Source organism: Petromyzon marinus, unplaced genomic scaffold, assembly GCF_048934315.1.
Source record: "Petromyzon marinus isolate PM22_M1 ecotype Great Lakes invasive population unplaced genomic scaffold, UKy_Petmar_22M1.pri1.0 PM_Scaffold_168, whole genome shotgun sequence".
NCBI lineage: Eukaryota > Metazoa > Chordata > Hyperoartia > Petromyzontiformes > Petromyzontidae > Petromyzon > Petromyzon marinus.
The window spans coordinates 67,270-81,407 of NW_027423133.1; the positions used below are offsets into that span (position 1 = coordinate 67,270).

The window sequence follows — 14,138 nt, forward strand, 5'->3', positions numbered from 1 at the left end:
CGTGGATGGTTGTGTGTGTCTCTGTGTGTGTGTCTGTGTGTGTCTGTGTGTGTGTGTGTGTGTATCTGTGTGTGTCTGTGTGTGTCTCTGTGTGTGTGTCTGTGTGTGTGTCTGTGTGTGTGTCTGTGTGTGTGTCTGTGTGTGTGTGTCTGTGTGTGTGTCTGTGTGTGTGTCTGTGTGTGTGTCTGTGTGTGTGTCTGTGTGTGTGTGTATCTGTGTGTGTGTCTGTGTCACTGTGTGTGTGTCACCTGTAGAGACAAACACCCCAGTGTTACAGTGACAGTAGCGTGTCTATGTGTGTGTCTGTGTGTGTATGTGTGTGTATGTGTGTGTGTCAGTGTGTGTGTCACTGTGTGTGTCACTGTGTCACCTGTAGACACAAACACGCCAGTGTTACAGTGACAGTAGTGTGTCTGTGTGTGTGTGTGTCACTGTGTCTCTGTGTGTGTCTGTGTGTCTGTGTGTGTGTGTCACTGTGCGTGTGTCTGTGTGTGTGTGTGTCACTGTGTGTGTGTCTGTGTGTGTGTGTGTCTGTGTGTATGTGTCACTGTGTGTCACTGTGTGTCTCTGTGTGTGTGTCACTGTGTGTGTGTCACTGTGTGTGTGTCTGTGTGTGTGTGTCACTGTGTGTCACTGTGTGTCTCACTGTGTGTGTCTGTGTGTGTGTCACTGTGTGTGTGTCTGTGTGTATGTGTGTATGTGTCACTGTGTGTCACTGTGTGTCTCTGTGTGTGTGTGTCACTGTGTGTGTGTGTCACTGTGTGTGTGTCTGTGTGTGTGTCACTGTGTGTGTCACTGTGTGTCACTGTGTGTCTCTGTGTGTGTGTGTCACTGTGTGTGTGTGTCACTGTGTGTCTGTGTGTGTCACTGTGTGTGTGTGTCTGTGTGTGTCTGTGTGTGTCACTGTGTGTCTGTGTGTGTGTGTATGTGTGTGTGTGTATGTGTGTGTCTGTGTGTGAATGTGTCACTGTGTGTGTCACTGTGTGTGTCACTGTGTGTGTCACTGTGTGTCTGTATGTGTGTGTGTCTGTATGTGTGTGTGTGTATGTGTGTGTGTCTGTGTCTGTGTGTCTGTGTGTGTCTGTGTGTGTATGTGTCACTGTGTGTGTCACTGTGTGTGTCAGTGTGTGTGTCAGTGTGTGTGTGTCACTGTGTGTGTGTCACTGTGTGTGTCACTGTGTGTGTGTGTCACTGTGTGTCACTGTGTGTGTCACTGTGTGTTTCACTGTGTGTGTGTGTCACTGTGTGTGTGTGTGTTTCTGTGTGTGTCTGTAACTGCGTGTGTCACTGTGTGTGTAACTGTGTGTCACTGTGTGTGTGTGTGTCACCTGTAGACACAAAGACGCCAGTGTTACAGTGACAGTAGCGTGTCTGTGTGTGTGTGTCTGTGTGTATGTGTGTGTGTCTGTGTGTGTGTGTGTCTGTGTGTGTGTCTGTGTGTGTGTGTGTCTGTGTGTGTGTCTGTGTCGGTGTGTATGTGTCGGTGTGTATGTGTCACTGTGTGTGTGTGTCACTGTGTGTCACTGTGTGTGTGTGTCTGTGTGTGTGTATCTGTGTGTGTGTCACTGTGTGTGTGTCACTGTGTGTGTCTGTGTGTGTGTCACTGTGTGTCTGTGTGTGTCACTGTGTGTGTGTGTGTCTGTGTGTGTGTGTCACTGTGTGTGTGTGTCACTGTGTGTGTGTGTCACTGTGTGTGTGTCACCTGTAGACACAAAGACACCAGTGTTACAGTGACAGTAGCGTGTCTGTGTGTGTGTGTTGTATGTGTGTGTTGTGTGTGTGTGTTGTATGTGTGTGTGTGTTTGTATGTGTGTGTTGTATGTGTGTGTGTCTGTATGTGTGTGTGTCTCTGTGTGTGTGTGTCTCTGTGTGTGTGTGTCTCTGTGTGTGTGTATGTGTGTATGTGTCACTGTGTGTCACTGTGTGTGTCACTGTGTGTGTCTGTTTGTGTGTCACCTGTAGACACAAAGACGCCAGTGTTACAGTGACAGTAGCGTGTCTGTGTGTGTGTGTCACTGTGTGTGTGTGTGTATGTGTGTGTGTATGTGTCACTGTGTGTGTGTGTGCATGTGTGGGTGTATGTGTCACTGTGTCACCTGTAGACACAAAGACACCAGTGTTACAGTGACAGTAGCGTGTCTGTGTGTGTCTGTGTGTGTCACTGTGTGTGTGTGTGTCTGTGTGTGTCACCTGTAGACACAAAGACGCCAGTGTTACAGTGACAGTAGCGTGTCTGTGTGTGTGTGTCACTGTGTGTGTGTGTGTATGTGTGTGTGTATGTGTCACTGTGTGTGTGTGTGTATGTGTGGGTGTATGTGTCACTGTGTCACCTGTAGACACAAAGACACCAGTGTTACAGTGACAGTAGCGTGTCTGTGTGTGTCTGTGTGTGTCACTGTGTGTGTGTGTGTCTGTGTGTGTCACCTGTAGACACAAAGACGCCAGTGTTACAGTGACAGTAGCGTGTCTGTGTGTGTGTGTCACTGTGTGTGTGTCACTGTGTGTGTGTCACTGTGTGTGTGTGTCTGTGTGTGTGTCACTGTGTGTGTCTGTGTGTGTGTCACTGTGTGTGTGTGTCACTGTGTATCTGTGTGTGTCTGTGTGTGTGTGTCACTGTGTGTGTCACTGTGTGTGTGTGTGTCTGTGTGTGTGTCACTGTGTGTGTGTCACTGTGTGTGTGTCACTGTGTGTCACTGTGTGTGTCACTGTGTGTGTGTCACTGTGTGTGTGTGTCACCTGTAGACACAAAGACGCCAGTGTTACAGTGACAGTAGCGTGTCTGTGTGTGTGTGTCACTGTGTGTGTGTGTCACTGTGTGTGTGTCACTGTGTGTGTCTGTGTGTGTGTGTCTGTGTGTGTGTGTCTGTGTGTGTATGTGTCACTGTATGTGTCACTGTGTGTGTCTGTGTGTGTGTGTGTCACTGTGTGTGTCTGTGTGTCACTGTGTGTGTGTGTGTGTCACTGTGTGTTTGTCACTGTCACTGTCTGTGTGTGTGTCACCTGTAGACACAAAGACGCCGGTGTTACAGTGACAGTAGCGTGTCTGTGTGTGTGTGTTGTATGTGTGTGTTGTATGTGTGTGTGTGTTTGTGTGTGTGTGTGTTGTATGTGTGTGTCTGTGTGTGTATGTGTCTCTGTGTGTGTGTGTGTCTCTGTGTGTGTGTGTCTCTGTGTGTCTGTATGTGTGTATGTGTCACTGTGTGTCACTGTGTGTGTCACTGTGTGTGTCACTGTGTGTGTCACCTGTAGACACAAAGACACCAGTGTTACAGTGACAGTAGTGTGTCTGTGTGTGTGTCACTGTGTGTGTCACCTGTAGACACAAAGACACCAGTGTTACAGTGACAGTAGCGTGTCTGTGTGTGTGTGTTGTATGTGTGTGTTGTGTGTGTGTGTTGTATGTGTGTGTGTGTTTGTATGTGTGTGTGTCTGTATGTGTGTGTGTCTCTGTGTGTGTGTGTCTCTGTGTGTGTGTGTCACTGTGTGTGTGTGTGTCACTGTGTGTGTCTGTGTGTGTGTGTGTCACTGTGTGTGTCTGTGTGTGTGTCACCTGTAGACACAAAGACGCCAGTGTTACAGTGACAGTAGCGTGTCTGTGTGTGTGTCACTGTGTGTGTGTGTGTGTCTGTGTGTATGTGTGTGTGTCTGTGTGTCACTGTGTGTCTGTGTGTATGTGTGTGTGTATGTGTCACTGTGTGTGTGTGTATGTGTGGGTGTATGTGTCACTGTGTCACCTGTAGACACAAAGACACCAGTGTTACAGTGACAGTAGCGTGTCTGTGTGTGTCTGTGTGTGTCACTGTGTGTGTGTGTGTCTGTGTGTGTCACCTGTAGACACAAAGACGCCAGTGTTACAGTGACAGTAGCGTGTCTGTGTGTGTCTGTGTGTGTCACTGTGTGTGTGTGTGTCTGTGTGTGTCACCTGTAGACACAAAGACGCCAGTGTTACAGTGACAGTAGCGTGTCTGTGTGTGTGTGTCACTGTGTGTGTGTGTGTCTGTGTGTGTGTGTGTCTGTGTGTGTGTGTGTCACTGTGTGTGTCACTGTGTGTGTCTCTGTGTGTGTCACTGTGTGTCACTGTGTGTGTGTGTCACTGTGTGTGTGTGTCTGTGTGTGTGTCACCTGTAGACACAAAGACGCCAGTGTTACAGTGACAGTAGCGTGTCTGTGTGTGTGTCACTGTGTGTGTGTCTGTGTGTGTCTGTGTGTGTCTCTGTGTGTGTGTCTGTGTGTGTGTCACTGTGTGTGTGTCTATGTGTGTGTCTGTGTGTGTGTGTGTCTGTGTGTGTGTGTATGTGTGTGTGTCTGTGTGTGTGTCTGTGTGTGTGTGTGTCTGTGTGTGTGTCTGTGTGTGTGTGTGTCTGTGTGTGTGTCTGTGTGTGTGTCTGTGTGTGTGTGTGTGTCTGTGTGTGTGTGTGTGTCTGTGTGTGTGTGTCTGTGTCACTGTGTGTCACTGTGTGTGTGTGTGTCACTGTGTGTGTCTGTGTGTGTGTGTCTGTGTGTGTGTCACTGTGTGTGTCACTGTGTGTGTGTCACTGTGTGTGTGTCTGTGTGTGTGTCACCTGTAGACACAAAGACGCCGGTGTTACAGTGACAGTAGCGTGTCTGTGTGTGTGTGTGTGTCTGTGTGTGTGTCTGTGTGTCTGTGTGTGTCTGTGTGTGTGTGTGTGTCTGTGTGTGTCTGTGTGTCACTGTGTGTGTCACTGTGCGTATGTATCACTGTGTGTGTCACTGTGTGTGTCTGTGTGTGTCACCTGTAGACACAAAGACGCCAGTGTTACAGTGACAGTAGCGTGTCTGTGTGTGTGTGTCTGTGTGTGTGTCACTGTGTGTGTGTCACTGTGTGTCTGTGTGTGTGTCACTGTGTGTGTGTCACTGTGTGTGTGTGTCTGTGTGTGTGTCACTGTGTGTGTGTCACTGTGTGTCTGTGTGTGTGTCACTGTGTGTGTGTCACTGTGTGTGTGTGTGTCACTGTGTGTCTGTGTGTGTGTGTCACTGTGTGTGTGTCACCTGTAGACACAAAGACGCCGGTGTTACAGTGACAGTAGCGTGTCTGTGTGTGTGTCACTGTGTGTGCCACTGTGTGTCTATGTGTGTGTCACTGTGTGTGTCTGTGTGTGTGTGTGTCACTGTGTGTGTGTGTCTGTGTGTGTCACTGTCTGTGTGTGTGTGTGTCACTGTGTGTCTGTGTGTGTGTGTGTCACTGTGTGTGTGTGTCACTGTGTCACTGTGTGTGTGTGTGTCTGTGTGTCACTGTGTGTGTGTGTGTCACTGTGTGTGTGTCACCTGTAGACACAAAGACGCCGGTGTTACAGTGACAGTAGCGTGTCTGTGTGTGTGTGTGTGTCACTGTGTGTGTCACTGTGTGTGTGTCTGTGTGTGTGTGTGTCACTGTGTGTGTGTCACTGTGTGTGTGTCACTGTGTGTGTCACTGTGTGTGTGTGTATGTGTGTGTGTCTGTGTGTGTGTGTCACTGTGTGTCACTGTGTGTGTGTGTGTATGTGTCACTGTGTGTCACTGTGTGTCACTGTGTCACTGTGTGTGTCACCTGTAGACACAAAGACACCGGTGTTACAGTGACAGTAGCGTGTCTGTGTGTGTGTATGTGTGTGTGTCTGTGTGTATGTGTGTGTGTCTGTGTGTGTGTCTGCGTGTGTCTATGTGTGTGTGTGTCACTGTGTGTGTCACTGTGTGTGTGTGTCTGTGTGTGTGTCACTGTGTGTGTCACTGTGTGTGTCACTGTGTGTGTCACCTGTAGACACAAAGACACCGGTGTTACAGTGACAGTAGCGTGTCTGTGTGTGTGTGTCACTGTGTGTGTGTGTCTGTGTGTGTCACTGTGTGTGTCTGTGTGTGTGTGTGTCACTGTGTGTGTCTGTGTGTATGTGTGTGTGTCTGTGTGTGTGTCTGCGTGTGTCTATGTGTGTGTGTGTCTGTGTGTGTGTCTGTGTGTGTCTGTCTGTGTGTGTGTCACTGTGTGTGTCACCTGTAGACACAAAGACACCGGTGTTACAGTGACAGTAGCGTGTCTGTGTGTGTGTGTGTGTCTGTGTGTGTGTCACCTGTAGACACAAAGACACCGGTGTTACAGTGACAGTAGTGTGTCTGTGTGTGTGTGTCACTGTGTGTGTGTCTGTGTGTGTGTCTATGTGTGTGTGTGTCACTGTGTGTGTCACTGTGTGTGTGTGTGTATGTGTCACTGTGTGTCACTGTGTGTCACTGTGTCACTGTGTGTGTCACCTGTAGACACAAAGACACCGGTGTTACAGTGACAGTAGCGTGTCTGTGTGTGTGTCTGTGTGTGTGTCTGTGTGTGTCACTGTGTGTCACTGTGTCACTGTGTGTGTCACCTGTAGACACAAAGACACCGGTGTTACAGTGACAGTAGCATGTCTGTGTGTGTGTGTCACTGTGTGTCACTGTGTGTGTGTCACTGTGTGTGTGTCACTGTGTGTGTGTGTGTGTCACTGTGTGTGTGTGTGTCACTGTGTGTGTCACCTGTAGACACAAAGACGCCGGTGTTACAGTGACAGTAGCGTGTCTGTGTGTGTGTGTCACTGTGTGTGTGTCTGTGTGTGTCACTGTGTGTGTGTGTGTGTCACTGTGTGTCACTGTGTGTGTGTGTGTCACCTGTAGACACAAAGACACCGGTGTTACAGTGACAGTAGCGTGTCTGTGTGTGTGTGTGTCACTGTGTGTGTGTGTATGTGTGTGTGTCTGTGTGTGTGTGTCACTGTGTGTCACTGTGTGTGTGTATGTGTGTGTCACTGTGTGTCACTGTGTGTCACTGTGTGTCTGTGTGTGTGTGTCACCTGTAGACACAAAGACGCCGGTGTTACAGTGACAGTAGTGTGTCTGTGCGTGTCTCTGTGTGTGTGTCTGTGTATGTGTGTGTCACTGTGTGTCTGTGTGTGTGTGTCACCTGTAGACACAAAGACACCGGTGTTACAGTGACAGTAGCGTGTCTGTGTGTGTGTGTCACTGTGTGTGTGTATGTGTGTGTCACTGTGTGTCACTGTGTGTGTGTGTGTATGTGTCACTGTGTGTGTGTGTGTGTGTCACTGTGTGTGTCTGTGTGTGTGTGTGTCACTGTGTGTGTCTGTGTGTATGTGTGTGTGTCTGTGTGTGTGTCTGCGTGTGTCTATGTGTGTGTGTGTCTGTGTGTGTGTCTGTGTGTGTCTGTCTGTGTGTGTGTCACTGTGTGTGTCACCTGTAGACACAAAGACGCCGGTGTTACAGTGACAGTAGCGTGTCTGTGTGTGTGTGTGTCTGTGTATGTGTGTGTCACTGTGTGTCACTGTGTGTCTGTGTGTGTGTGTCACCTGTAGACACAAAGACGCCGGTGTTACAGTGACAGTAGCGTGTCTGTGTGTGTGTGTCACTGTGTGTGTGTCACTGTGTGTGTGTGTCACTGTGTGTGTGTCACTGTGTGTGTGTGTGTCTGTGTGTATCCGGCAAAACAACCCCCTACCTCCTCGCGGTGCCGGACGGGCAACTCTGTCGTGGACAGCGCTGTGGGGGGAGATCCAATTTTGATTGGCTCCTCCCCTCATGGCATATGTGTCCACCACAGGGGCTAAACGGGGGCTCTGGACGGGTGCGAGGGGCTGGTAACCCCTCCACCTTCAATTAATTACCACGAAACTACGAATTAAACTGAAATATGTAACAACTAAGCTTGTGCCGGAGGCCCCGGGGGGCCAGGCGTCTATGACGTCTCCTGGCCAAACCCCAATTGGCGGAGCCAGGAGATTGAATACCTACCCTCGGGGCTACTCCAGAAACAACGAAAAGCCACTACGGTTGGCCACGTGGAATGTTCGAACGCTCACTGCAGAGGAGAGGCTGCCACTCCTCTGTCGGGAGCTGGACCGGTACCGCCTGGATCTATGCGGCATTCAGGAGGTTCGGTGGACCGGCTCTGGCTCCTGCCACCATGAGGGGTGGACAGTCCTCTACTCGGGGCAGCAGACTGCCAAACAACAGGGTGTGGGTCTTCTTTTGAACAAAAGAATGAAGGGGGCGTGGGAGCGTGGCGGTGAGGTGTGGGAAGCTGTAAGCCCCAGGCTACTTTGGGCTCGCCTTCCCATCAACCGGAGGCGAGGAATGGTGGTCGTGGTTACTTATGCCCCCACCGAAGATGAACATCCGTGGAGGGATGCAGGCAAAGCCGATGAGTCAGATGCCTTCTATGACCTCCTGTCACAGGTGCTGGCTAAAGTGGCCCCTCGGGATAGAGTCATCATGTTGGGTGACTTCAATGCCCGAGTTGGTCATGATACTGGCACCTGGTCTGGAGTGATTGGAGGGCATGGGCCAGATCAGCTCAATAACAACGGTAGGAGGCTGCTAGATTTTTGTGCAGCCCATGGGCTTGTAATTACCAACACGCTGTTCCGGCATCGGCGCATCCACACAACATCATGGATGCATGCCGGGTCCAAGCAAGAACATCTGCTGGACTACATAGTGACGGACCAGCGAATGCGAGCCCATGTCCTTGACACCAGGACCTACCGTGGAGCTGATCTGCCCTCTGACCATCGACTAGTCATCTGTAAGATGCGCCTGCCATTCTTCCACTCCGGTGGTGGGTGTACACCCAGGACCCCATTCCAACCTAAAGTGGCCTGGTCTCAGTTATCTGATGAAAGTTGCAAGCGAGAATTTCATCATCGCTTGCGGCTGGGATTGGCATCGTCCCCGACTCCTCCTGATGTCGAGGGTAAATGGGCGAGGTTTAGGACTGTGACTCATGCAGCTGCAATGGCTGCTTTGGGTACGCGGTCCAGACCTCCCCAGACACCCTGGATGACAGAGGAGTTGTTCAGGATGGTTGAGAAAAAGCGACAGGCCCACTGTCATCGGCTACAGAATCCCACGTCAGAGAATGAGGAGGCTTACCGCAGCCTTCGCTCGGAGGTTCGGAGAGCCGTGAGGCGCTGCAAGGATGGGTGGTGGTCGCGGGTTGCTGAGGAGATGGAGTCTGCCTCAGTGGCCCGTGATCACAAATCTCTATTTAACTCCATCAAAAAAGTAACCTGCAGCGCCACACCTATTACCATCATTAGGGGAAAAAACGGTGATCCAATTTCCAACCCCCAGGAACAGGTTCGCAGATTTGCTGAGCATTTCTGTGAGGTCCTGGGGGAGGGAAAATCCCTCAGCCAGGAAAACATCGTGGCACAAAGTGAGGATGACCCTGCTGAGGCTGCGGTGCCTCAAATATTGGATGAAGTCACCCCCTGTGAGTGGCTGGCTGAGGTGCCATCTGCTGAGGAAGTATTGAAGGCGATCCGGAGTCTGAGACCAGGAAAGGCAGCGGGCAGAGATGATCTCCCAAGCGAAATGCTGAGGGAGGGTGGCGTTTGTGCACAGACTGCCCTATATGACATCATAACAACAGTCTGGACCACTGGACGGGTTCCGCAGGATTGGAAGGATGCCCTGGTGGTCCCCCTTTTTAAGAAGGGGGACCGCACAGACTGTAACAACTACAGGGGCATCTCACTCCTCAGTGTGCCGGGAAAGGTCCTGGCAAGGATTATTCAGCATCGCCTTGCCAGGCACGCTGAGGAGAGGCTTGCGGAGCCCCAATGCGGTTTCAGGAAAGGGCGGTCCTGCACAGATGCCATATTTTCTGTCCGTCTGCTACAGCAGAGGTGTAGGGAATTCCAACAAGACCTACATCTCTGCTTTATTGACCTGGTCAAGGCCTATGATACCATCAGTAGGCCTGGGCTCTGGGTCGTTCTTCGTGCTTTTGGAGTACCTGACCCTCTGCTCACGATCATTAAGGACCTTCATGATGGTGAGCGGGCCCGGGTAAAACTACGTGGCCGGGAGTCAGAGCCATTCCCTGTACACCGTGGGGTGCGACAGGGATGTCCTCTGGCTCCCACATTATTTAACATCTATTTTGACCACGTAGTTCGTGAAGCCTTCAATAGCTGTACTGGGGGAATCTCCATATGGTACAGATATAATGGGAGGCTAATCGATGCCCGGGTGCGGTCAAGGGATGGCTCCCTATTGCTCAACCACGTTATGTATGCTGATGACTTGGTAATAGCTGCTCAGTCAGAGGAGGAGTTGGAGACGCTGCTGCTGAGACTGGAGCGTGCCACTAAGAGGTGGGGCCTTACCATCAGCCCCACCAAAACTAAGCACCTGCCTGGGTATTTTGTACCATCGGACACTCCACCCCCACAACTCCCAATCGGTGATGGGGCAGTTGTGGAGAGAGTGGAGAGTTTCCCATACCTGGGCAGTGTGCTTATGACTGGCTCCAGTTTAACAGCAGAGGTCTCACTCCGAATCAGTCGAGCGGCAATATCTTTTCATCGGTTGCGTAACGCTGTGTGGAAGCTACCTGGTCTGTCGCTCCGCACTAAGCTTCAGGTCTTCTCGGCCACGGTCATTCCCTCCCTTCTCTACGCTTGCGAAACGTGGACCCCCCTAATGGAACATCTTCGCCGGTTAGAAACATTTAGGCTGGCCTGCCTACGATCCATCCTGGGTTTAACCAGACTGGATTGTGTGAGGAGCTCACAAATCCTTGAAAGATCTGGGCAGGGTCCCATCGGTGAGCTCCTCCGGCAGGCAAGGCTGCGATGGCTGGGTCATGTAGCCCGCATGCCCAGCCACCGCATGCCGAAACAGCTTTTGTTTGGCCGGATTGAGGGGGCTAAGCGGGCGCGGCACGGGCTAGAGAAGAGATGGAGTGATGTGGTAAAGGAGGACGTGGAGCTGAGTGGACTTGCCGATGACTGGTACCAGCGGTGTCAAGATCGGCCTCTGTGGAGGAGGCTCGTGAAGGATGCTACTGGGCAGTTGGAGGCAGTCGCCCTCCAACAACAACGGAGGGCGGAGGAGCGACGCTCACAACAGCGAGCGGAGCGCCGGGTGGCTAAAGCACAGCAGGTTGGCACAGTAGGGGGCACAGGTGGTGCATCAGCCAGTCATCTCAGTCAGTCGACCCGTGGCACCTGGGTCTGCCCCGTGACCTCCTGCCAGCGGGCGTTCGACACTTCACGTGGCCTCAGGGTGCACATAGCCTGGCACAAGCGTCGTGGTGACGTCACCGCCACTTAGTGGCGAATGGCGGTTGTTGTGTGTCTGTGTGTGTGTGTCACCTGTAGACACAAAGACGCCGGTGTTACAGTGACAGTAGCGTGTGTGTGTGTGTGTCACTGTGTGTGTGTCTGTGTGTGTGTGTCACTGTGTGTGTGTCACTGTGTGTGTCACCTGTAGACACAAAGACGCCGGTGTTACAGTGACAGTAGCGTGTCTGTGTGTGTGTCACTGTGTGTGTGTATGTGTGTGTCACTGTGTGTCACTGTGTGTGTGTGTGTATGTGTCACTGTGTGTGTGTGTGTGTGTCACTGTGTGTGTGTGTGTGTCACCTGTAGACACAAAGACGCCAGTGTTACAGTGACAGTAGCGTGTCTGTGTGTGTGTCACTGTGTGTGTGTATGTGTGTGTCACTGTGTGTGTGTGTCTGTGTATGTGTCTGTGTGTGTGTCTGTGTGTCACCTGTAGACACAAAGACACCGGTGTTACAGTGACAGTAGCGTGTGTGTGTGTGTGTCACTGTGTGTGTGTATGTGTGTGTCACTGTGTGTGTGTGTCTGTGTGTGTGTCACTGTGTGTCACTGTGTGTGTCACCTGTAGACACAAAGACGCCGGTGTTACAGTGACAGTAGCGTGTGTGTGTGTGTGTCACTGTGTGTGTGTATGTGTGTGTCACTGTGTGTGTGTGTCTGTGTGTGTGTTTGTGTGTGTGTGTCTGTGTGTGTGTCTGTGTGTGTGTCACTGTGTGTCTGTGTGTGTGTATGTGTGTGTCACTGTGTGTGTCACTGTGTGTGTCACCTGTAGACACAAAGACGCCGGTGTTACAGTGACAGTAGCGTGTCTGTGTGTGTCTGTGTGTGTGTCACCTGTAGACACAAAGACGCCGGTGTTACAGTGACAGTAGCGTGTCTGTGTGTGTGTGTCACTGTGTGTCACTGTGTGTGTGTTTGTATGTCACCTGTAGACACAAAGACGCCGGTGTTACAGTGACAGTAGCGTGTCTGTGTGTGTGTGTCTGTGTGTGTGTCACTGTGTGTGTCTGTGTGTCACCTGTAGACACAAAGACGCCGGTGTTACAGTGACAGTAGCGTGTCTGTGTGTGTGTGTCTGTGTGTGTGTCACTGTGTGTGTCTGTGTGTCACCTGTAGACACAAAGACGCCGGTGTTACAGTGACAGTAGCGTGTCTGTGTGTGTGTGTCTGTGTGTGTGTCTGTGTGTGTGTCTGTGTGTCTGTGTGTGTCTGTGTGTGTCTGTGTGTGTGTGTGTGTCTGTGTGTGTGTGTCACCTGTAGACACAAAGACGCCGGTGTTACAGTGACAGTAGCGTGCAGCGAACGCCTCCATCATGCGGTCGATCTTCTGCGCCTCGCCGGGAAGGCGGAAACTCCACAGGAACTGTCTGCATCAACAGCGTCATCATCAACAGCGTCATCATTATCATCATCAACAGCGTCATCATCAACAGCGTCATCAACAGCGTCATCATCAACAGCGTCATCATTATCATCATCAACAGCGTCATCATCAACAGCGTCATCAACAGCGTCATCATCAACAGCGTCATCATTATCATCATCAACAGCGTCATCATCAACAGCGTCATCATTATCATCATCAACAGCGTCATCATCAACAGCGTCATCAGCAGCGTCATCAACAGCGTCATCATTATCATCATCAACAGCGTCATCATCAACAGCGTCATCATTATCATCATCAACAGCGTCATCATCAACAGCGTCATCATTATCATCATCAACAGCGTCATCATCAACAGCGTCATCAGCAGCATCATCAACAGCGTCATCATCATCATCATCAACAGCGTCATCGGCATCGTCATCGGCAGCATCATCATCGGCAGCGTCATCATCATCATCAGCATCATCAGCACCAGCAGCAGCATCAGCAGTGTCATCGTCATCAGCATCATCATCGTCATCATCAGTGAGTGAATGAGTGATTGAGTGAATGAGTGAATGAGTGAGTGAATGAGTGAGGGAATGAGTGAGTGATTAAGTGAATGAGTGAGTGGATGAGTGAGTGAATGAGTGAGCAAATGAATGAGTGAGTGAATGAATGAGTGAATGAATCAGTGAATGAATCAGTGAATGAATGAATGAGTGACTGAATGAGTGAAAGAGTGAGTGAATGAATGAGTGAGTGAATGAGTGAGTGAATGAGTGAGTGAGTGAATGAGTGAGTGAATGAGTGAATGAATGAGTGAATGAGTGAATGAATGGGTGAATGAATGAGCGGATGAATGCGTGAATGAGTGAATGAATGAGTGAATGAATGAGCGAATGAGTGAATGAATCAGTGAGTGAATGAATGAGTGAATGAGTGAGAGAATGAGTGAATGAATCAGTATATGAATGAATGAGTGAATGAATGAGTGAATGAATGAGTGAATGAGTGAGTGAATGAGTGAATGAGTGAATGAATGAGTGAATGAGTGAATGAATGATTTACCGGAGTGCCTGCACCAGGTTCAAGTTGGTGAATTCGTGGAGCTCCACAAACGCCTTCAGCACGGCCAAGTTGAAGTCGTCTCTACACACACAGAGACAACTAGCACTCAACTACCACTCAACTAGCACTAAACTACCACTCAACTAGCACTCAACTAGCACTAAACTACCACTCTACTACCACTAAACTAGCAATAAACTAGCACTCAACTACCACTAAACTACCACTCTACACACACAGAGACAACTAGCACTCAACTAGCACTCAACTACCACTCAACTACCACTCAACTACCACTCAACTAGCACTAAACTAGCACTCAACTAGCACTAAACTACCACTCTACTACCACTAAACTACGTCTCTACACACACACAGAGACAACTACCACTCAACTAGCACTAAACTAGCACTCAACTAGCACTAAACTACCACTCTACTACCACTAAACTACGTCTCTACACACACACAGAGACAACTACCACTCAACTACCACTAAACTACCACTCTACTAGCACTAAACTACCACTCTACTACCATTAAACTACGTCTCTACACACACAAAGACAACTACCACTCAACTACCACTCAAC

General features: G+C 50.2%; 1 protein-coding gene across 2 annotated transcripts in view; it reads right to left on the bottom strand.

Annotated features, from left to right (window-relative positions):
* LOC116958100 (cytohesin-2-like) overlaps nucleotides 1–14,138 on the bottom strand; it is a 57,707-nt gene that overhangs the window by 24,708 nt on the left and 18,861 nt on the right. For both annotated transcript variants that reach the window (XM_076063636.1, XM_076063635.1), the window contains exons 6-7: nucleotides 13,546–13,626; nucleotides 12,360–12,472 (exon numbers count right to left, since the gene is read on the bottom strand). In XM_076063636.1, coding sequence (XP_075919751.1) covers nucleotides 12,360–12,472; nucleotides 13,546–13,626 — 194 coding nt within the window. The remainder of the gene's footprint in view (nucleotides 1–12,359; nucleotides 12,473–13,545; nucleotides 13,627–14,138) is intronic.